The sequence below is a fragment of the Dipodomys merriami genome, unplaced genomic scaffold, assembly GCF_024711535.1.
Source record: "Dipodomys merriami isolate MVZ:Mamm:240054 unplaced genomic scaffold, mDipMer1.0.p SCAF_70, whole genome shotgun sequence".
NCBI classification, from domain to species: Eukaryota; Metazoa; Chordata; class Mammalia; order Rodentia; family Heteromyidae; genus Dipodomys; species Dipodomys merriami.
In genome coordinates, this window is record NW_027206291.1 from 3,045,098 (window position 1) to 3,067,715 (window position 22,618).

Genomic DNA, 22,618 nt, shown 5'->3' on the forward strand with positions numbered 1-22,618 from the left:
GGTTGGGGTCTGCAGTTCTCTTGCTCTGTCTCACCTGTCCCAAGGACGGCCGTAGTTGACAGTTCTGAGGGCTGTACAGCCTGGCCCTGCCCACACAAGTGCCGCTTCCAGCCCCTCAGCCTCCTCACTAGATTCCTCTGGGTGCTGGGAACCTCCCACAAGTCTTGAGTGCCTGAGGACCTCACTCACCGGAGGTCGTGACAGAAAGTTGGGAAGATTGCCCGGCAGGCAGTGCAGTGCTGCCCTTCACCCCGACAGGAGGAGAGGCAGGAAGAGGTTTAAGTTCTTTTTGGTTTTGGTTTTGTGTTGGTACTGAAGCTTGATTGGACCCAGAGATCTGTTATCTCTACCCTGGGTGTACCAGTTACTTTTACTGGCATTCTGGCTGTGAGGCCACATGATGGGGCTGCTCACGATTTCTGTGGGTATCATGTGGGCGTGTCTGTGAGCACCCACCCACCAGAAGGGGTGGGGACACTGGAGCTGGGAAGGAGCCACACGGTGAGCTGTGATGGTGGCCAGCACAGTGTGACCTGGCCCTGGCGGCCAGGGCCTTCTAGCTGCCCCCCCAGGACTGTCCCTGTAGGCACCTGCCGCAGCTGGGCAAGGCCCACGCTGCTCTTTAGGGCAGCATAGGTACGTGGCCTGCTCCCGCCTTCCGCCTTCCTTGCCATCAGTGCAGCTACTTGCTTGCTGGCGGCATCCAGGGTCATAGAGCCATTCAGCCCTACCAGCTCCCAGGGTAGAAGAAAAGGGCTCTCCCTGCTGCCCCCAAGCACAGAGAGAGAGAGAGAGAGAGAGAGAGAGAGAACTGTACATTAGATCATCCCCAGGGATCTAGCCTTCTCTAGACACTAGATCTCAGGAGAAGAGGCTTTAGAGCTACACTGATCAGTACATGACCACCAGTGGCCTCAAAACATAGGTGGGTTGTGGGGTACCAGAGGCATATGTCTATAATTCACAACTCAGGGGGCTGAGATCCAAGGACTGAGGTTGGGAGCCAGCTGGGGCAGATGAATGTGAGGGGTTCTTATCTCCAATTAACCAGCATAGAGCTGGAAGTGGAGGTGTTGCTCAAGTGGTAGTATACCAGTCATGAGCAAAAACAATAAGCAGGAGTGTGATGTCCTGAGTGCAAGTTCCAGTACCAGCCTGAAAACCAACACAAAAATAAAACCATGAGCTGAGAGTGGTGGCATACATCTATAATCCTAGTTACTGAGGAGGCTGAGTCTAAGGATCAGGGTTCAAAGCCAGCCTGTGCAGTAGAGCCCATGAGACCCCTATCTCCAATAAACTACCAAAAAACATAGCACTGTGGTAGAGAGTTAGCTTTGAGAAAAAAAAACTTGGGATAGGCTGGGTACTGGTGGCTCACACCTGTAATCCTAGGTACTTAGGAGGCTGAGATCTGAGGATCATGGTTCAAAGCCAACCCAGGTAGGAAAGTCCTTGAGACTTTTTTTTTTGTCAGTCATGGAGCTTGAACTCTGGGCCTGAGCTCTGTCCCTCAGCTCTTCAGCTCAAGGCTAATGCTCTACCACTTGAGCTACAGCGCCATTTCTGGTTTTCTGGTGATTTATTGGAGATAAGAGTTTCACAGACTTTCTTGCCAAGGCTGGCTTTGGCGATCCTCAGCCTCCTGAGTAGCTAGGATTACAGGTGTGAGCCACCGGCACCTGGCTTCCTTGAGACTCTTATCGCCAATGAACCACCAGAAAACCAGAAGTGGCTCTGTGGCTCAAGTGATAGAGCACTATCCTTGAGCTGAAGAGCTGAGGGAATGCGCCCAGGCCCAGAGTTCAAGCCCCATGACTGACAAAAAAGAAAAAAGAAAAAGGAAAAAAAAACACCTCAGGATAGCACCCAGGCCCTGAGTTCAAGACCTAGGGCCTGCACAAAATCAATCAAACCACGGTGAGTGGACCAGAGGCATGCTTTGCGTGGAGCCAGGGCAGGGTCTGCTGAACAGGGACTAGTTCCAGCATGCTTCATCATGCCGCTCACACGGACTGCTTTTTGGATATATTGGGTTAAACAAAACATATTAGTAAAATGGGTTTGACATGTTCATTTGTAATGTAGTTCAGACTAAAGCTAGTGCTAGGCTGGCTTGTTCTTGTCTGGGGCAACTGGTCTGAATGACTTAGGCGTACTGTTTTTCTTATCTCTGGCTTTGCTGTGCCCCCTGTGCACGCACTTGTGGGACAGGCACCAGAGAGGGCCTCAGGCAGGGCCTGGGCACAGAGGATCCAAGAGTGTTGTTGCCAAAGAGAAATGGGCCATGTGGCAGGGAAGGCATTGCACCCAGAAAAGGGTGGCGACTTCCTTTTGATCGTGGGGCCGATGTGGCTGTGTGAGGAGCCGGTCTTGGTGGTGCCTGGGCTGCAGCCGGCCCTGCAGCAGATTGAGCTGTGAGCAGCTTATCCAGGAGGTGCCAGGCCTGTGGGACTGCCTAGATATTAAAAGCAATTTTGGGTTCAGCCATGTGTTCACAAACAAGTGACATTCGGGAGGCACAGCCGTCGACTGGGCTCCACGCTCCCATTGTCAGGCGGCGTAGCGTGAAATTACTGAACAAGTGACGCGCGCTCAGAGCCAGCATGGGGTTCACAGCTAGACGGCCAATGCCCAGCTCCCCTTCGGGCCCCCTTGGCCATCCCAGCCCCTATCTGGGCACTCCCGATGTGATCGGGTGCACTAGGGAGGGGAGACGCCCCTATGGGCCTGGAATTTGGGTTCCATGGTGGGGACTTGGCAGACAGACTGCTACGAGTGGGCTGCTGCTCTCCAGCACTATGGCTAGAGGCCGGAGTAGGAGGCTGGCCGGAAGAGGTCATGGGCTGAGGGTTCTCCGAGGGAAGGGAAGGCCTCCGCCCTCCCCTCTAGGCCTGGGCCCAGCCAGTGCTTCAGGGCCTACAGCTGCAGTGGGTTGGAGGGAACCCGGGGAGAATGTCTACTCCATATCCTGAATTCCAGGGCTTTCTTCTGTGTTGCTTTGCTCCCCTTCGTCTCTGTCCCCATCCCTACCTCTCCTGGGCCTAGCAGCGACCCTCTGCAGTTCAGGCCTCACCAGGACCCCATCTCCATCCAATCTGCAGAGCACAGTGTTTTTTTTTCAGTTTTAAAAGGTCAGTGGGATCTGGGCACCGGTGGCTCCCACCTGCAATCCTAGCTACTCAGGAGCTGAGATCTGAAGATTGTGGTTTTGAACCAGCCTAGACAGGAAAGTCTATGAGACTTAGATCTCTAATTAAACAGCCAAAAGCTGGAAGTGGAGCTTTGGCTCAAGTGTTAGAGCACTAGTCTTGAACACAAAGGCTCAAGGACAGTGCCTAGGCTGTGAGTTCCAGTCCTAGGACCAGCAAAACAAAAAAGGTAGTGAGGGGAAGGGAAATCCGAAGAGGTGTACAGGGCCTGTGCACGGCGACACTGTCCACTGTGGGGTCAGTTCCTGTAGTGCCAGGATTCAGTAGTTTCCCGACACCGTATGGCATGCGCATCCATCAGCCTTGGTCTTCAAGGACCTGGATGTCAGCCAGCCTCCCTCCTTGCTAGCCCCAGCTCCATCTTCCCCCAGGCCTGGCTGGGACTACCCCAGCACAAGAGGTGACCCCTCACTCCTCAGGGCACACCTCGAGCCCATCTCACTACTTTTGGAGGTTCTAGACCTGGTGGAGGTATGGGGGCTGCGGGGCTGGGCCAGACATGGGGCATGCTGCCTCTGCTTGCTAGGGTTCCTCTGGAGTCCTCCTGGCCACAAAGGCCCAAAGACCCCATTTCCTTGAGTCAGACGCCAGCCGGGACCCCTGGCAAGGCTGCCCTAGGCCTCCAGGGTCCTGGTGCTCAACCTGGGCTACACGGGCTCAGCATCAGACCTGGCCTGTGCCGCTGTCCGTGGGCAGGAGCAGAGCGTGCCCTGAGCCAGTCAGCAGCAGCACTGACTCCCACGCATGTGCCCCTCTCTCAGCATCCGCCACACCCTCAGGGGGACCAGTGCCTACACCCTGTTCCAGTTGGCATGCCTTGTGCCTGTGGGGCACCAGCAGACGTACCCACTCCTAATGGAAGTGGAGGGGGGCGATGTGAGGGACAGGACACAGCAGGTGCAGGCCAGGCCTCAATCCCTAGCCAGAACAACAGAGGGAATTGGGTACTACCCATGCAGAGAGCCAGAATCAGGCCCATGCCAGGGCCTAGAGCAGGTGTGGGCAAACACCACCACCCCATCCCTTCCTTAACTGAGTGGAGAAGCGACTTCACTCAGGGCACAGCTTTGGGGACCAGGCCCAGCCTGCCCAAGCTCTCCTTGCTTCCCTCCCTCCCCTCCCAGAGGCCAGACTGGGGCCTGGACACAGGAAGGCACCGTCGGCTCAGCTTCCTGGCAGGGGCGGCACTCGCAGGCTGTGCTGGGGCTAGCTCTGTGCCAGGATTGCCAGTGGGGAGTTGGAGGGAAGGGGGCAAACCAGCCCTTCTGCATTGAACCCACTCGCCCTGGGGCAGCCCCATGTACTTGGCAGACGATGGGTCTCTTCTCTGGAGCCCGAGACATGCCAGCATCTCTGAACCACCTACTAGGCAGAGTTGGCCCAGATTAAACAGAGTGAGAGGCTTTGAAACCCAGTAGGCACAGCTCGGGAGCCCAGTGCACTAGGCTGGGTTCCTGCCAGCTGCTGTGGTTGTTTCCTGCTGAGAATCTCCCTCCCTTTCTGGGGGACGTCTGTGCTGTCAGGGGATCCAGGGTGGGTGTGGGATGAGGAAGTGTGGGCTCAGGTCCCGACTGGCAGAATGGCCCACTTGGCACCCATGTGACCGCTGTATCCAGACTGCCAAGAGCCGGCCTAGGGGAGGGGGGACGCCTCTAGCCTCTAGCCCCAGCCTGGGCTAAGATGAGCTTAATTACTACAAGATGGGAACTGTATTGTTTGTGCTGCATGGAAAACAATGTTCCTTCTGTTCAGTTTGGGTGTCGTCTGCCCTGGGCGATACGCCCCATCCCAGGGGTGGTGGCGGGAGCTGGGCTGGAGCTCTTGACTCGCCCACATGTAAGGTACTGCCCGCATGCCACTCTTTCTCCACCTCAGTGGCCCTCTGATTTATGGCTAGGCTGGGCTGGGTGTGTGGGTCTACAAATTGCTTTGTGAAATATGTCTGCCATTTGTTGCCTGTCGTGGATCTTCCCTGACACGCGTCCCTGGCCGTGTTGCTAAGCTGCTGCAGGTTGGGCTCGCTTGAGTGTGGAAGGGTGCAGAGCTGCAGGGGGGAGGGGGTCCCAGGCCTAGCACCAGACCTGGTGAGCTACTGGGGGCCCTGGCTGGGATCCAGGTGATGTCAGGAGCATGGTCACGAGAGGAAGGTGCAGGGGTCCTGGCACTGTGCTCCCAAAGCCAGGTCAGTCTGGGGGTGGGGCTGGGCAGGGGGTGCTCACAATGGCAGGGAACTGTACAACATCCCTGCCTTCCACTCATTCCATGCCAGAGGCACCTGGTTGTGACATCCACCATCCCCAACAAGGCTTTGTGATTCTTGGGGGCCAGCCGAGGACCTCTGGGCTTTGGGGGCTTCATCCGCCCTGCACGGAGTCAGGTTCTGCAGAGCAGTGCGGTTTGGAATCAGTGCGCTGTAGGCAGAACATGGCTGCCCGCTGCTGCCCTGAGGGGCAGAGTGTTCCCCAGCTGCAGCAAGGTGCTGGGTGGCACTGCTGGCTCCCCTCAAGTATGGAGAGCTCACCTTTGGGGCCCAGCCTTGGCCAGGAGAATAAGGGGGTGCTGCCAAGCTGCTCCTCTCCAGAGCAGTGGCCCAGGAGGAGTTTGGGGAGCAGAGCGAGCTGGGGCGCTCAGTGACACACATTGTGTTGTCCTGGTCCAGGCAGGCTCTGCGCCTCAGCTTCCCCCTTGATAAAGTGGGGCTCCAAAGATACCCCTCCTGGGGGCTGTTGGAATGTACTAGGGTGTACCAGGGGGCATCAGCCTAGAAGCGCACAGGTTTGTATATATGGTAGCGAGTGGTTTTCTACACAGAGGAAGAGGGGAGTCGGGTTGTAGACTAGGGGAGCAGGTGAGGTAGGGGAGCAGGGCCTGTGTGTGCACCTATCACAGACTCAAGACAGACTCCAGGCTCGTGTGTGTGTGTGTGTGTGTGTGTGTGTGTGTGTGTGTGTGTGTGTGTGTGTGTGTGTGTGTGTGTGTGTGTGTGTGTGTGTGTACCAGTACTTGGGTTTGAACTCTGGCTTCTTAGCTTTTTTACTTCTGGTGAGGTAGGGGAGCAGGGCCTGTGTGTGCACCTATCACAGACTCAAGACAGACTCCAGGCTCGTGTGTGTGTGTGTGTGTGTGTGTGTGTGTGTGTGTGTGTGTGTGTGTGTGTGTGTGTGTGTGTGTGTGTGTGTGTGTGTGTGTACCAGTACTTGGGTTTGAACTCTCGCTTCTTAGCTTTTTTACTTCTGGCATTTAGCTAGTTAGCTGAGAGTCTCTTGGTTTTATCTACAAGAGTTGGCTTTGAGCCAGGATCCTAAGATCTCAACCTCTTGCATAGCTGGGATTACTGGTGGGAGTCACTGTTACCTGGCTCAGAAAGCTGTTTGCAGGAGGTCCCAGGCCTGTGGGGTGAGTGGAGCAGGGCCCCTAACCTTGGAGGTGGCAGGAAGGAGCCACTGGGGCTGGGGCTGAGGCTGAGGAGAGTCCTGGGAGCGGCACCTCATTGTTTTGTTCATGAGGCGCTGCGATGCTTCCAGTGGATTCCTAATGAACTGGTTTGTCATCAGCTTCTCTCTGCAGTGCTGATAATTACATGGGAAGCAGGGGGCCCACCCGCTCTTTCCACAGCGTCTGTGGGCTCAGCCACAGACATGGGGTCCTAGTCACGTGTGCCACATGCTCAGCACACAGAACTGTGCGTCTGGACGCCCACTTCCCAACACAGAGAGCTGCGTGCAAGCTGTCCACAGCCAGGCACCAGGACGAGGCCAAGAGGCCCAGGCCAGAGGCAGGCCCCAAGGAAGGGAGAATTTCTGAACCCAGGGAAGCCAGGGTCCTCTCCTAAGAACCTGGGGTCCTCATGAAATGAAGTCCTCCAACCAGGCAGTGCTTGACTGTCCTTGGGGATCTGGTCAGCGATGGGCAGGGCATCCCCGCAGGCTGCCCAGGCCTCCCTCTGCCGCGACCACACTCAGCCCTGTCTCTGTCTTCCTTGTAGTGGGACCAGGTACCGAATGGGCACCCTAGGCTGGTGGCCCTCTCCTGACTTGCTGCGCCCATGAGGACACCAGCCACTCCCTGGGCCCTTCAGGACTCGCAGTCCCTGCACACAGGGAAGGCTTTTGTCCTGGCATTCCAGCATGGGGCATTGGGGCTGGGTAGATCACCATCTAGACTGGGCAGAGAGCAGGGACCTGGTGGGCCAGCCACCGCCAGGTGGGTTGGGACACCATGGACCAGGAGGGGTGGGGAGTCTGTGGCTGTGCTTCAAAGTCTGCAGTGCCCACTCGGTTTGGGGCATGAGCGTCATCTGGTTGTCCCCTGGGCTCAGGGCTGCCCCTGCCTGGCCCTAGCCCCGTCTTCCGTGCAGCCGCACCAGCCACATGTTTGCCCACAGCCCTAGCTGTTCACTGCCTGCCCGCCCTGGCGGCCTCGATGTTCCGCCCTGCTTCCCACAGCCTCAGCTGGGAGTCGGCGCCGCTGCTCTGAGGCCCCGCGGCCACGCACTGTTAGGGTTGGTGATTTTATTGAGCCACAATTAGTGATGTTCTCTTCAGGCCTTTCCCCCACTCGGCAGTTTCTCAGGAAACAGTACTAATGTCTGCTCAGGGTCTTCAGAGGAGCTGGCCTCTGATTAAAGCTCAGTGCCTTTAAATGGGGCAGCATGGCGGCTGGTTCACGGGCCCGCAGTCTGCCTGGGATCCTCCAATCAGGACACCAGTGCATGGCAGGGGGAACAGCCGGCCCCGGAGAGGAGCTGGCAGTGGAGGGGGTAGCTGTGTGCATGTGTACCCCTGGAAATGAAGTCCTGGTGGGGCCCATCTGGAAAGATGAGGAGTTGGAGACACACACACACACACACACACACACACACGCACACGCACACGCACACGCACGCGCACGCGCACGCGCACGCGCACGCGCGCGCGCGCGCACACACAGCGCCACCAGCAGGCAGCAGCTGTGGTGGTCCTGGATAGAAGGGCAGAATGTGTTCTCTGGGGCTCTCAGAAGTAGGATCCAGCCATGGAGAGTTGTACCCCCAGGGGTTGGGGGTAGACCTAAGTGTTCCGGACTCCATGCCTCGCCTCCACAGGGCCTCGCCCCTGCAGGCTCATGGGACCCTCAGGACTGTGGCATTAGTGAGTACCCTGCTGTGACCCATGGCTCCAAGTGAGGGGGGAGCAGGGCAGGCTCACATCCCCACTCAGGGCATCTGGAAAGGCCACGGAAGAGACCAGCAGTGAGGGACACGGAGGGAAGCAGGGCAGGGGTCACCTTGTGGGCCTTGCAGCCACCTGTCCCCAGGGTCCATGGCTCTGCACACTTGAGACGGGGCCAGTGCCCCCTGGGGAGGTGGAGAAATGGGTGAGGCACTTGGCGGCTGCCCTGTGGTCCATGTGTCCCGACCCACCTCCACTCTGCACAGTAGGCCCCAGCCCTGCAGCTGTTCACTCTCAACCTGCCCACGGCCCGGTTTCTGAATTTCTGTACTTTGGACGAAAGGTGGTTTTGTTTCTGCTTCTCTCTCTCCTTGCCCCCCACTACTGATAGCAACTCACCAGCCCTCCTTGTTTTCTCATTTTCTTCAGAACTTAGCAGTGGATCCTGGGAGACCCGCGTCCTGGATGTTGGGCTGTTTGATATGTCAATCTTCCAGTGTGGGTGACAGCCACACAGCTCCCAGCTCTTTGGCTTGGTGTCTGGGCCTGGAGTGACAGGGGCAAGCCAGAAGCCGAGGCGCGTAGATGAGGGCCAGCCTGGAACGCAGTGGTCGTAAATCTCTTGCTTGTCACTTGGAAGTGACAGCTGCACAGTTGAGCCTCTGGCCGGGCAATCACGCGACCCCAGGCAGTTCTTAAAGCTGTGACAGGACTCATCACAGGCCTTATGAGCGGATGGGAAGGCATCCCCGTGGGGACTCGTGGCCAGAGTGAGGACACAGAGCAGCTGCCCAGCCCCTGGTCCAGCAGGAGGCCATGCAGTTCCCTGGGGCATGGCCACTGTCTCTGAGCCTCAGCAGGCTGTGGGGACCCTGGTGAGGGCCTCCCTGGGCCTGTCCCTCCCCAGAAGCAGGTGCGGCATGTAGCCGGCCAGTGGAGGAGGGTGAGCGAGCCCCAAGCTGGCCTTTCTGCCTCCACCTGGCTCTGGCTTTTTGTGTGTAAGCCTTGCATGATTTGGCCAAGTTAACTCAGGCTTTGAAAATGTTGTGCTCTGGATTTTATTGCCACAATTGCAGAATCTAATCTAAACCTGATAATTGGTGTCACAACACCTGGAGGAAATGAGGGCCTTAAAGACACACTCAGCTTTCGGTGTCCATGTGAGCCTTTGAAGGCCATATAGAGTCCGGTAGGGCCATGTCCTTCTGTCTGGACCTGGTATGTGTTCCTCAGCTGCTTACCTATCTGTGTGGCTTCCTGGCCTGAGCTCAGTCTTGGTAAGGAAGTGAGTCTGCTCACCCAAATTGAGAAAGCCATGCTCACCCCAAAGGCTGCAGTCTACCTCTGTCTCAGGCCAGGTGTGGTTCTCGGGGTGATTCTCTGAGGGCCCAGATAGTTGGTATCGTCCCTCTGTACAAGTCCAGGGTCACAAGCGCAGCAGAGCTAAAGGGAGTTGGGGCCCAGCCAGAGTGGATGAGATCCACAGCAGGGGTTGGGGCTAGCTTGAGGTGGTGTGGGGGTGCCAGGGCAGGGGGGATAACACACAGCCCCATGCAGCCCTCTAGGCCGGGCGGCCCGGCAAATGGCCTACTTAGGTGGATGTGGTGAGGGCAGGGGTCAGGCTCCACACAGGGCATGCAGCTCTGTAAGCTTACACGAGGGCTGCATTGTGCAATGCAGATGGTCCTGACCCGCCAAACCACACCACACCTTAAATCAGGCTGGCAACTTTTCTCTAGGCATATTTTGTTTTCCCAGTTCTGGGGGCGAGCCAGAGCCTTCTGCATGCTGAGCCACATCCTTGATCCCCAAACTTCTGTAGAGCCTGGTACTGGGGTATTCACGCCTCACAGACTATGCGTCTGTGCCCACAGCTGCATCTGCACGTTGCATCCCAAGTGTAGCTGAGGACTAGAGTGGAGGGAATGGCAGGGCCGTGTGCCAGAGACCATGGTGCATGCCTGTGAGCCCAGGACAGGGGGGGAAGTGGAGGTAGGGGGATGGTGAGCTCTGGGCCAGCCTGACCTACGTAACGAGCACCTAAAGGACACATGGTGGGTGACACCTCACTGTTCAGTAAAGGGCCAAGGGGCCAACAGTTTGGGGCTGTCCAGTCCCACAGCCAAAAAGCTGTGGCTGGAGTGGCAGCGGGTCTCCACGTCCTTTTGTAAAAGAGTTTTGGCCATAATCAGATCTTCAGTGTGTTGGTGGCCATGCTTTCTGGATTTCCCTAGAAATCCAAGAGGTGACGGCAGCAGCCAGACACAAAGCAGCTTGTTTGGGACAATGACCCTGGGTGCTGACACCAGAGGGTGGTCATCCCCACACTGAGAGCCAGCAGAAGACGGCCACGCAGGGACAGCGCCAGCAGGGCAGGAGCCAGACGTGAAACAGCTTGTTTGGGACAAAGGACCCAAGACTCCCTCACCCCTGCTCCTTCGTCTGGGCCCCATTTTGGAGTGGGAGGGCCGTCCTTGTTCCTCCAGGCTCTAGGATGCAGAGGACAGTCCAGTCCAGCCTCTCTGTGGCTGGGTTCTCTGCGGTGTTGTGTGTGGCACACGGGTCCTGGGTACGCTCACCCCTCCTTCCCACCCTGCACCCCTGCAGAGCCATCTCATTTCTGTTGTGCATACTGGTGGGCCACTTATCTGGGGACAGGCAGAGCCGTCAACCTCAGTTGCTCCAGCAGCATCTGACCAAATGTGCCTCCCAGAGGGAAGGGGGCCCCGTGGGGGACACAGCGGAGAGGGGCTCCATAGTGAACACAAACTGCACCATTCACCTGGGGGGAGCGGGGGAGGAGTTCCGCCATTGGCCCTGGGGTGCCAGATGGAGACCATCCTGAGACTTCTGATGAGTCCCGACTCCCCCTGCCCCGGCACCTCCCCAGGGCCTCAGAGCAGTTCCTCATGGAGTCCTGACGCAGGCCACGGAGGCCACACAGCTGCTGCCCCTGCCCCACTGAATCAAGAGGCCACAGTGGCAGTGGTCAGCCAGCTCTCCTACACTACAGTGCTGATTCAGGAGACCCCCTGCCCCGCTGCCGGGCGCAGGGCCCCCGATGGATGTCTGCGGGACTGCCCCCAGTGGCCCCCTTGCCAGTGCTGCAGGGCCTGCCACCATGGGCAGGCCTGTGCCAGGCTCCAACCTGGCCCAGGGCACCAGCCTCGGGCAGAGCACATCAAAAGCCTGGCCAGTAATGTCCAGGCTGGGTTCCAGGCCGTGTTCCGGGCCATGGGATGTGCTCCACCAAGCACATCTGCCCCCCAAGGGTACGCCCAGGTGCTTTTCCTAATTACTTAAGAAAAAGCAATTGTGGAGCTGCGCCCCACAAATCCCTTAAGCCGTGGGGAAAGGAGGGCTTGTGGCCAGCCTGGAGTCTGAAACACAGGCGCCATCTGTGCCCCCACCACTTGGTGGCCAAATTGCACCGCTGGCCTTGCTCTCCTGCGCAGTTGCCAGGAACGGAATTGAGTTTGCTAGAAATCACTGGCCCATAAATATTCCTCCCTCTCGCCGTCCCCACACCGGGTCCTGCAGAAGGTGATGCTGGAGCGGGCGGGGCTGCAGGAGCACTCCACAGACACCCCCAGTCTGCATGTCCGACGTGGGGCCTTCCAGAGTGTTTGCCTCAGTCTGTCCCATCCCCCTTCCCTGCCCCTTTGTTGTTCCCTGCAGGGACAACAGAGCAGCTACTGACCGAGGAAGAGCTTCACCGCCACACTTAGGAAACGGGCTGTTGGTTTGATGGGAGGCAGGGGAGTGCACAGGGGGTTTCTAGGGCTGGGTGCAAGCCTGGCGGTGGGGCAAAGTTTTGTTGGCACTCAACCTCACCTATTCTCTTACACATTTTCTGTGATGCCCTTGAGCTTTGGTGGCTGAGAGTTGGGATGGAGGCTGTGGCCCACCAAGCCGGACACCTGACCTTCATCCTTTGTGGGCCCTCCTCACTGCCAGCACCTGCCCCAGCATCCCCTCCTGTTGCCCCTCAGAGTAGTTTGGCTATCCACTCCCATGTCAGCTGGCCGAGAAAGAGCGAGACTGGCCGAGTCGCGGTGTACTCAAGGCCCTGGGCCAGGCCTGCCCTTCCCAAGAAGGAAAATGGCTGCTCTGCCACCTGCGAGCCCTCCCCCAAAATGAGTGTGGCCAGGTCTCCTGTGGAGCCTCCGCCATAGCTCCTTTCCTCTGCCCTCTGGGGACTGCTGACTGTCCTCTTGCTGACCCTCCCAGCATGTGTGAAGCAGCCCAGCATGCACCCAGCCCAGATGCACCTGGGCATCTCGACTTAGCAGGCAGCAGCTGAGTCTCCAGCCTAGTGGCCCACAGGTGCTCCAGGCGCGGCTGGGACAAACGTGGCGAAGCTGCCCCCTGGGTCCACCTGGAACATTTGCTGGGTGTGGTCAACAGGTCACGCAGAGGGAGGTCGCTGTTTGCCTGATCCTGTCTTAGGGCGGGAGGGGACAGGGGCCTCCACCCACTGCTGGGCCCATTGAGACTGCTGCCAGAGGTGCTGAGCTCAGGGCCTGTTCCCTTCTGCAGTGCACGTGCCGGAAGGACATGGTGAAGATCTCCATGGATGTCTTCGTGCGCATCCTGCAGCCTGAGCGCTACGAGCAGTGGAAACAGGGCAAGGACCTCACTGTCCTGGACCACACCAGGCCCACGGCCCTGAGCAGCCCGGAACTCAGCTCCTGGAGCGCCTCGCGCGCCTCGCTGAAGGCCAAGCTCCTGCGCAGGTCAGTGGCACAGCACGGCCTTCTACCGCCGTCTCGCCTCACCCCTGTTCATGTTCCCCCACCCCTCCTCCGCGTCTCCCTCCATTCCTTCCTTTCTGAGCCAAAGCACATCCTCATGGTTGCTGACCCTTTTGGATACCTGCCACCCGGCAGGGTCCCCAAGGCTGACCGTTCTGGTGTGGGCGTGGTCACCACCCATGGGTGCCTGTGGGTGACCCTGGCGGGGATCTCCTGCGGCTCCACACTCCACAGAACACGCTTGCGCTTCCTTTGCCACCCAGCTGGAATGAGAGCTGTACCAGACAGGTTGCCCACTGGGCTTGGGGCCTGGGCCCCTCTGTGAGCCTTGGTCACTTGAGTAAACATTTTTTTACTGCCCGTCCTTTGCCAAGTGAGGGGTGAGTAGGGATGCAGAGCCTCATCGTCTGCTTCCTGCACTCTGTGGTTCTGGAATGCTCTCCCGTGTGTCTCTGCTGGGCTCACAGGTGGGCTCTTTCATGGTTCCCTTTGTTCCCTGGCCTTTGATTTTATGCTCCGTGTGTCCCCATGGAAAGCAGCCTGTGGGTGGTGGCTGCTCCTAGTGGGGACTCTGCCTGGACATGCGATTTGCATAATAGTTCATTGATTGTGGCTTGGGCTAATTGGTCAGCAAGGCAGTGTGCCAATAACAGGCACTGTGGTGCCGGGACGCTGGGGATTCGAGGCTGTCTAAAGAGCGGCTGGCGCTCACCTTGTCCAGAACCTTCCTCACAGGAACAGCGGAAGGGCCCGCCACCCCCAGCCCAGCTGGTAGTCACGAACCTGTTCCTTTCTGGAGCACCTCGCCCTCGCTCTGCCATCCCGGGGAGCTGGAATAATGAGCAGTGGGGCTGAATAACAAATTAAGTCGTGTTCCCAAGGATGTAATTTCCTTTAAAGCCTTCGGTATGTAAAACAAGGCTGATTTCCTTTTTTCCTTCTAAGTCATGGGGGGCTCTTCTGCACAAGAGCTGTGACTCACAGTAAAAGTCTCCATCTGAGGGTATCAGCCTGTGCCCATCCACATGGCTGTCCCCAGCCCCCAGCTGTGCCTGCCCGGAGGCTGGGCCCAGGAGCTTCCCAGAGGGGGTGTGTGGGCTGCCCCAGCTCAGTCCAAGCATCCGTGCCTCAGGGTGGCACAGTGGGTCTGGCTCTGACCCCCACCCCCACCCCTTATCCAGAGGGTGCTGAGCACCCTATGCTAATGGTACCCACAGTCATGACAGCCACACACGTCCCCAGATGTAGCCAGAGTCCCTTGGCTGGAAGCCAGTGCCCTAGGGCAAGAAACGGCTGTGTGCCACCGCCGGTCCCAGGTGTCTGCACAGCCAGACCACCTGAGCCTAAATTTAGAGACCATCGCCACCTTCCAAGTCTCCACGGCTGCACCTTCCCATCTCGCCGCCTCTGGCTCCCACTGGAGCTTTGCAGGCCCACGCCACACGCTCCAGCAAAGCAGATGGGCAAGCATGCACCCTCCCTTCTGGGGCCTGGTGGCTGGCTTCCCCAGCTCTCACCAGCTACCCACATGGGAGTCTTCTCTCCTGCCACCAGCCAAATGTGGACAGAGTGTCCCCCAAAACTGCTCTCACCCAGCAGCTCTGGCCACCCAGGGAACACTCATGGAGAGAGCAGCAGGCCAGCCTCATTCCTTCCTCCCGCCACTGGGCTCCAGCGGTGCCCACCGGGGCTGACACCCACCACGGCTCGACACTGCCCACCAGCTTGTCCACGCTGTCAGAGACAGGGCCTATGACCACGGAGGAACCAGGAGCCAGGGACTCAACAGACGGCTACTGAATTCTTCTCCCCTATAGCAGGTGTAATTCCTCACAAGTTAGGGTTCTTCCCTCCCCCCCCCGCCTTCTGGCGGTACTGAAGTTGAACTTGGAGCCTTGCTCTTGTTGTAGGCAGGTTCTTTTCCACTTGAGCCATGCCTTCAATCCTTTTTTGAGCTGATTAGTTTTGAGATAGTTTTGCTTCCTACCCTGGGCATGCACTTGGACCCTGAGCTGTCTTGATTTTGGCTTCTTGGTCATGGCCACAATGAGAGGCACATGCCACCATATCCAACTTCTTTTTATTGAGATATGAGGTCTTAACAAGTCTTTCTGCTGGCCTAGAACTGTGATTCCTCCAATCTCAGCTTCTCACAAAACTTAGGATGACTGGTGTGTACCATCCTGCCTTCTGTTGGTTCAGAAGGGAACTCCTGGCCCTTTTTTTTTTCCCCCAAGCTGGCCTTGAACTGTAATCCTCTGGATCTTGACCTCCCAAGTAGCTAGGATAACGAGTGAGAGCCACTGTGCCTGCCCACCTTAGTTGATGGGGCTCTTTAAGCTCACAGGTTCTTGCTTGAGAAACAGAGCAAAGAGGGCAGAAGGAAGGGGGGCTAGGGGAGAGGAGGCCAGAGCCTGAGAACTGGTCAGTAACTCTCACCATACCAGTCCTCCGGAGATGGGAGATCCCCCCCCTGGAAGAGCTCAAAGCCTTCCTTGTGGCTACTGGGCTGTGCCTGTTAGCAGCAGTGCTGGCAGCTGCCCCTCCCGCCAGCCACTGGGGACCCCGGGGCGGATGCTTTTTGAATGAGTTTCTGCTGCTGCTTTGCACAGTTCATCCTGGCAGGCAGCACGCACTGCCATCTTACCCCCCATGAAAGACCCAGAACTGCTGGAGGGGGCCAGGAGCAGCTGCACAGCTCAGCCGGGCGGCCCTGGTGCTAACAGCACCCACACACAGATCCTGCGTCTGGGTCCCTGGAAATGGAAGGCCTTCTGTTAGCATGCCCCTCACACAGCCACTACCACGGCTCAGCTCCATGCAGAGCGCTGTCACTGGATTGGGAAATGTCGAGGCCGTGGTGGAAAGCGGGGCTCTGAGGTGAAGCCAGCCCTAGGTGAGAGATGATGGGTGGGGCGCAGCCTCTTGGGCCAGGCTGGCTTCCTGCAGAGAGGGCCCGTCTGCGACCAGAAGAAGCCCTGACGCCTTGAGGAGTTGGCGTGGAGTCTCACCAGGAGGCCTCCAAAGGCCCACGGTGAGCCAGCAGGTCCCATAAGGAATGACGGGCCTGTTGCTAGAAGGCTTCGCACACCCCAAAATGGATATTATCCACACTGCCTGCAAGCTGTAGAGTCCCGGCTTCACGTCCTTTCGCAGAAAGCTACAGAAGGATGGGCTGCAGCCAAACAAGAGCAGAAGCCTTGAAAGCCACAGTACTGAGAAGGTGAATCTAACCCAGGGGAGATGAAGGGAGCCACAATCCCACCCCAGTGATCTGGGGAGCCATCATGGAAAGCAATGTCACCCTGCATAGTGGACTGCAGCTGAAGGAGTTGCTTGCAGACACCAAGTAAGCAACACACTAAGCAACTGGAGAAGCTGGCATCCACCCAGGGGGCGCAGCAAGGAGCGTGGCCAGACCCCGCCAGTGGGGCCTCATGGGTCAGAAGAGTGCTTGACACATCTGTGCAACATCCTGAAGAGAAATCAGAATCAAGCCGGGCGCCGTGGGCTCACGCCTGTCATCCTAGCTACTCAGGAGGCTGCCATCTGAGGATCACGGTTCAAATCCAGCCCAGGCAGGAAAGTCCCGTGAGACTCTTTGATTGAATTGACCACCAGAAAACCGGAAGTGGCGCTGAAGAGCTGAGGGACCGCACCGAGGTCCAGAGTTCAAGCCCCACAACTGACGGAGAGAAGTCATGACCAAACAAGATGACAAGGAGATACGGAGATCCAGAGACCAGAGAAGGCAAAGAGATGTAGGCCCTGCACCTAGGAGGAGCCTCTGCAGGGGGTGGCAGTAGGAACCTGGGAGCCCCCCAAGTCTGTGGGCCAGTGGGGAATGAGATTTTATCCTGAGGCTGGGTGGGGGGGGGGAGAATCTGGTCCACTGAAGGAGGGTTGGGGTGAGCACAAGTGGACTGCAGGGCTGGCTGCATGGTGGGGATGGGCGGGACCGCAAGCCAGGGCAGTTCCGGAAACGGAGGCCAGGGGGGTTGGCCAGCTGGGCATGCGCCGCTGGGAGCCTGGCCTGCAGCTCCCGGCCTAGCAGGGTGCCCTGGGAACCCCAAAGCTTTGGGGCCTCTCCTCCACACTGAGGAGAGCCAGAGCTGCCTGCCCGAGGCAGAGGCTGCGCTGGGCTGGAGAAGGGCTCCAGGCTGGCCCCCGTGTCCCCTCACCTCCTCCTTCCCCTGTCAGTGCCTCCCCTGCGTGCACCCCGCCCCATGTGTGCACCCTGCCATGCTCTGCCTGCGCACCCCTTCCCGAATGCCACACCTGCTTGCTGCTGTGGGCGTGGGTCATCTCGTGGGCTCATGCTGCAGATGTCCAGGGCCCTGCCGGGGGGAGGCATAGCCTTGGGGGGGACAGTCAGGAAGAAGGGCCCAGCTACGCCAAACCAAAAGGGGTGCTGCTGCTCACAGTTCTGTTTGGGGGATCATTGCTGGGGAGGAGTCAGGCCAGAGAGAACAGGCCGTAAGAACTCACCCATCGGTGACTTAGCAGCAGTCAGGAAGCCACACCCCCTTGTCAATAGCAGCAGTCAGGAAGCCACACCCCCTTGTCAATCAGGACCACACCCAGCTGCTGGTCTCCCACTTTGCGGTGCTTCCTTCTTAGCTGTGGTGGGGCTGAGACCCAGAGCCCCAGCTTACTTGGCAAGTGCTCCGCCACTTTAGCCATCCCCCAGCACTTTTGATTTTGTTTTTCAGTTGTGGGGCTTGAACTCAGGGCCTGGGCACTATCCTTAAGCTCTTTTGCTCAAGGCTAGCACTCTACCACTTTGAGCCACAGCTCCACTTTCAGTTTTTGAGTGGTTAATTGAAAATAAGAGTCTCACAGAGACTTTTCTGTCCAGGCTGGCTTTGAACTGTGATCCTCAGATCACAGTCTCCTGAGTAGCTAGGATTACAGTTGTGAGCCACCATCTCCTGGCTGTCTGTGTGTGTGTGTATGTGTGTGTGTGTGTGTGTGTGTGTGTGTGTGTGTGTGTGTGTGTGTGTGTGTGTGTGTGTGTGTGTGTGTCGGCAGTACTGGAGCTTGAACTCAGGTCTCAGGGCCTGGGTGCTGTCCTTGAGCTTTATTGCTCAAGGCTAGTCCTCTACTACTTGAGTCATAGCTTGATTTTTGGCTTTTTGGTGCCTGGGCTGGCTTTGAACCACAGTTCTCAGATCTCAGCTTCCTGAGTAACTAGGATTACAGGCGTGAGCTGCTGGTGCCTCGCTTTTGACTTCATATTTGAGACAGGGTCTTGATATCTTTGTTCAGTCTGACCTCAACTTGAGATGTGCCTGCCTCAGTTTCCCAAGTAGCTGGGATTATAGGCTTTGCTACAATACCCAGATTCTTCCTTTTAGCTCCCCTTCTCCACTCCTCTCCCACTGTTTCTTAGAAGTTCTAACGATTGGGCTGAGGGCCTCAGCCTTGCTAGGCAACTGTCCTACCACGTGAATCGTAGGCTGTTTCTGTGTCGCTGTTGCTGAGTTGGGTCTCGCTTTACACCTGGGCTGGCCTGGTCTGCAATCCTCCTACTTGTGCTCCCCCATAGCGGGGATGGCAGGTGTACACCATTGCATTCGGCTGTTGGTTGAGATGAATGTTAAGAACTTCTTTTGCTCAAGCTGGCCTCTAACCCCAGTTACCCCATTCGTCCTCCATCTCCACCTTCCAAGCAGCTAGAGTTACAGGCTTGAGCCACTGCGTCCGGTTTTCCTCCCGCTCTGTTATTAAGAGGTAGCTGAAGCGGGCATTGGTGGCCCCCTCCTGTAATCCTAGCTGTTTGGGAGGCTGAGATCTGAGGATCATGGTTCAAAGCCAGCCTGGGCAGGAAAGTCTGTGAGACTCTTATGACTCCAGTTAACTGACAGAAAACTGGAAGTGGCGCTGTGGCTCAAGTGGTAGAGCACTTACCTTGAGCTGAAGAGCGCAGGTACAGCGCCCAGGCCCAGAGTTCAAGCCCCGCGACTGACCAAAAACCAAGAAAGAAAAGAAAAAGAAGTAGCTGAGTGAGCCTGCAGTCCTCAGGCCACGCACCTCACTTAGGGTGCTCTTAGGGGCATCCCCTGTAGCCCCCTAGGATAGCAGCACATCCCTGTGCCCTGTGAGCACATGTGGCCCGGGCCGGGGCAGTGCTGTGGAGGGAGAAAGGATGGGCCGGAGGCCTGAGCTCAGGTCCCAAGCAGAGAGGCCTGGAGTGTCCTAAAGGCCTGGGCAGAGGTATCAGACAAAAACCCCTGAAAATTTACATTCTAGACAAATTAGTCTGAAAGAAAACAGACACTGGAGAAAGACTGAGGAGGAGAGGAAACCCAGTCTAGAGAGGAGGAGAGAGCAGACCAAAAAGCCCGGGCTGGCGTAAGTGTGTCTCCCTCACCCTCCACCCAGCATCGCACGCGAGCCGCTGTCCATGAACTCCCTGTGTGTCCCGCCCCTCACGGGCTCCAGGAGCCCCTGGGGTCCACCTTCCTTCCCATCCAGTGTCAGTCGGCACCCATCTCCAGTTGCCATCACCACCCGCTTGACACTGCACCACCCCATCCTCTCCTCAGCCCCGGCCTCAGTGGGGTGCCCAGGTCCACACCCAGAGCGCCCCCGCCACCCTCTGCCTGACGCCTCTCCTCTCCCAGGTCCCACCGGAAGCGCAGCCAGCCCAGGAAAGCCAAGCCTGAGGACCCCAAGTCCCCAGGGGAGGGGCCGGCCGGTGCAGCCCTCCTGGAGGAGGCCACGCCTGAGAATGACCCAGAAGAGGAGGATGAGGAGCCGCCGCCAGCCCCACAGGGCCAGGCCCGGGAGGCCGAGGGCACAGAAGGTGAGTCCCGGCCGGGCCCCTTCCTGACCCCGGTGTGTCCTGAGATGGCCCTGCTCGTCCCCAAGCTCCTGATGGTGCGACGCCGAGAAGGTTGCAGGCAGAGGCAAGGCACGGGCCTCCCTTCTGCCCTGGCCTTCCTGTGAGGGGCTCCTGATGTCACATGCCTGTCCAGAGACTCGGGGAGATGGGCAGAGGGACGGGTCCCCGTGCGGTGTGTGCTGGGATGTGAGACCTGGGTCTCCCGGCCAGAGATGCGCCATGTGTAAGTGGTACACATGCCCGCGTGAAAAGTACAGCGGCCGCCGGGCGCTGGTGGCTCACGCCTGTAATCCTAACTACTCAGGAGGCTGAGATCTGAGGATCGCGGTTCAAAGCCACCCCGGGCAGGAGAGACCGTGAGACTCCTATCTCCAATAAACCACCAGAAAACCGGAAGTGGCGCTGTAGCTCAAGTGGTAGAGCGCTAGCCTTGAGCTGAAGAGCTGAGGGACAGCGCCCAGGCCCAGAGTTCAAGCCCCACGACCGACAAAAAAAAAAAAAAAAAAAGAAAAGTACAGCGGCCGACAGTGGGCTCCCAGGTAGAACTGCACATGGGGCTGCGGTGGCGATGAGCTCAATGCAGAAGCAGGGTTGCAGTTCTCACCACCGGCCATTCAGAGAAAGCGTCGTCTTCACAAAAACAAGAAAATAGCCACATGCCAGTCAGTGGTCAAGCCTGTGATCTTCGCTCCTCAGGAGGCTGAAGGCTGAGGACTGAAGTTCAAAGCCAGACTGGCAGGAAAGTCCTTGAGACTCTGAATCTCCTTTGTTGTTGCTGTTTTTGGTTGGAGACAGGAACGCCAACTTGGTATCTGATGCTTTTGCTCATGGGCTGGTGATGTTCTACCTGAGCCACACCTCCAGCCTTCTTATCTCCAGTGAACCACCAAAAAGCAGGAAGTGGAGCTGTGGCTCAAGTGGTAGAGTACCAGCTTTGAGTGGAAAAAGCTCAGGGACAGCGCCCAGGTCCTAAGTTCAAGCCCCAAGACTAGCGCGCGCACACACACACACACACACACACACACACACACACACACCAAAATTAGGGGCTGGGAAGGTAGCTCAGTGGTAGAGCGCTTGCCTTGCATGCATGAGGCCCTGGGTTTGATTCCTCAGCACCACATAAGCAGAAAAAGCAGAAATGGTGCTGTGGCTCAAGTGGTAAAGCACTAGCTTTAAGCTAAAGAGCTGAGGGACAGCGTCCAGGCCCAGAGTTCAGGCCCCACAACCGGCAAAAAAAAAAAAAAAAAAGACAGAATTAACCCCAACAAGAACTTGATGCACCTTGTAATAAACATAGGGCAGGAAAGAGCCATGGAGAACCCGTGGCAGCTGGAGGTGCCAGGCAGAGTGGGGGCCGGGGGCCTGGGCTCCCTGACCCGCAGGATGTCCCCTGCCCACCACCTGCTGCCCTTGCCGTTGGGCCCAGCAGGGTGTGGTGCAGGTGCTGGTCCTGATGAGCTGCTGAGGCCCACTCCTCAACACCAAGCTAGCTGGGCCAGCGGGGTCCAGACACAGCCCCAGAGCAGGAGCACCCACACGCCAGCATGCTCCCCCTCCCCATGGCCTGTGAGTCCCCGTCTTAAAGCCACACACATCTACTCCAACTCCAGGAGACCACACAGCTCACCGTGGTGTCTGCCCAGCCACTTCTGGAGGCCCAACCTCTTCCTCTTCTTCAGAGCAGTGTGGGGTCTCTCCATCTGCCTCTGGCCTCTGGCCTCCTCTTAGGCGAATCCTGTGGTGCCCAGGGCCACACGACAGGGTCCTGCCACCCCCCTCTGCCTGCCACCTGCTTAAAAGTCTGTGCTAAGACAGACCTGGAAAATCTGTCAACGTGAGATTGGAAGTATTCCTTTTTTTTTTTTTTTTTTTTGCCAGTCCTGGGGCTTGTACTGACCTTAGGGGCCTGGGCGCTGTCCCCGGACTTTTACTCAAGGTTAGCACTCTACCACTTGAGCCACAGCACCAGGTCTGGCTTTTTTTATGTATGTAGTACTGAGGAATCGAACCCAGAGCTTCCTACATGCTAGGCAAGCACTTACTACTGAGCCATATTCTCAGCTTGGAAGTATTTCTTTAGGCTAATTTTTTGTATTATGCATCAGAACGATGGGAAGTGATCACACTAGCAGAAAGTCCTCCATGTATCCCAAAAGACCCACCGACGTGCTGTGAGGAAGGCTGGTGATCACAGTGCACAGCCAGGCTGGAGCGCACGCCCAGTCCTCAGAGGGCAGAGACAGCCCAGCAGAGAGGGGCCACAGAGAGGGGCTCGGGCCTCCACCACTGCCTACCCTGCCCTGCCCTGCCCTGCCCAGCCAGCCAGCAAAGGAACAATGGCTCTCTTCCTTGAATTTATACTTGTGAGTGGGCCCTCCCTCTCAGAGCTCTGTGGATGGTGACAAGCCGACAGTGGAATGGCTACCACAGGAAACAGGCTGGGACATGGAGCTGTGCTGTTGTCAGCTAGGGCCCTCCCCTGGGAACCCAGCTGGAACCTTCTAGCTGTGTTGGGAGTGATTGCTCCCGCCGACAAAGCAGGTGGGCTGTGCGGGTCGCCAGAGGCCTTCTGGGCTTCAGGATGGGCACAGGGACTGGCTGGCCGGGCTGTGGGGTGCGGGCTGCTGACTACGGAGGCCCCTCTGTGCCCCA

At 57.8% G+C, this 22,618-nt stretch overlaps 1 protein-coding gene across 2 annotated transcripts in view; it reads left to right on the forward strand.

Annotated features, from left to right (window-relative positions):
* The window catches only part of Kdm4b (lysine demethylase 4B), a 100,375-nt gene that overhangs the window by 65,173 nt on the left and 12,584 nt on the right, over positions 1 to 22,618 (forward strand). The window contains exons 10-12 of one of the 2 annotated variants that reach the window (XM_070008358.1): positions 12,902 to 13,098; positions 19,369 to 19,470; positions 19,743 to 19,924. In XM_070008358.1, coding sequence (XP_069864459.1) covers positions 12,902 to 13,098; positions 19,369 to 19,470; positions 19,743 to 19,924 — 481 coding nt within the window. The remainder of the gene's footprint in view (positions 1 to 12,901; positions 13,099 to 19,368; positions 19,471 to 19,742; positions 19,925 to 22,618) is intronic. The other variant, XM_070008359.1, reaches the window with a different exon arrangement.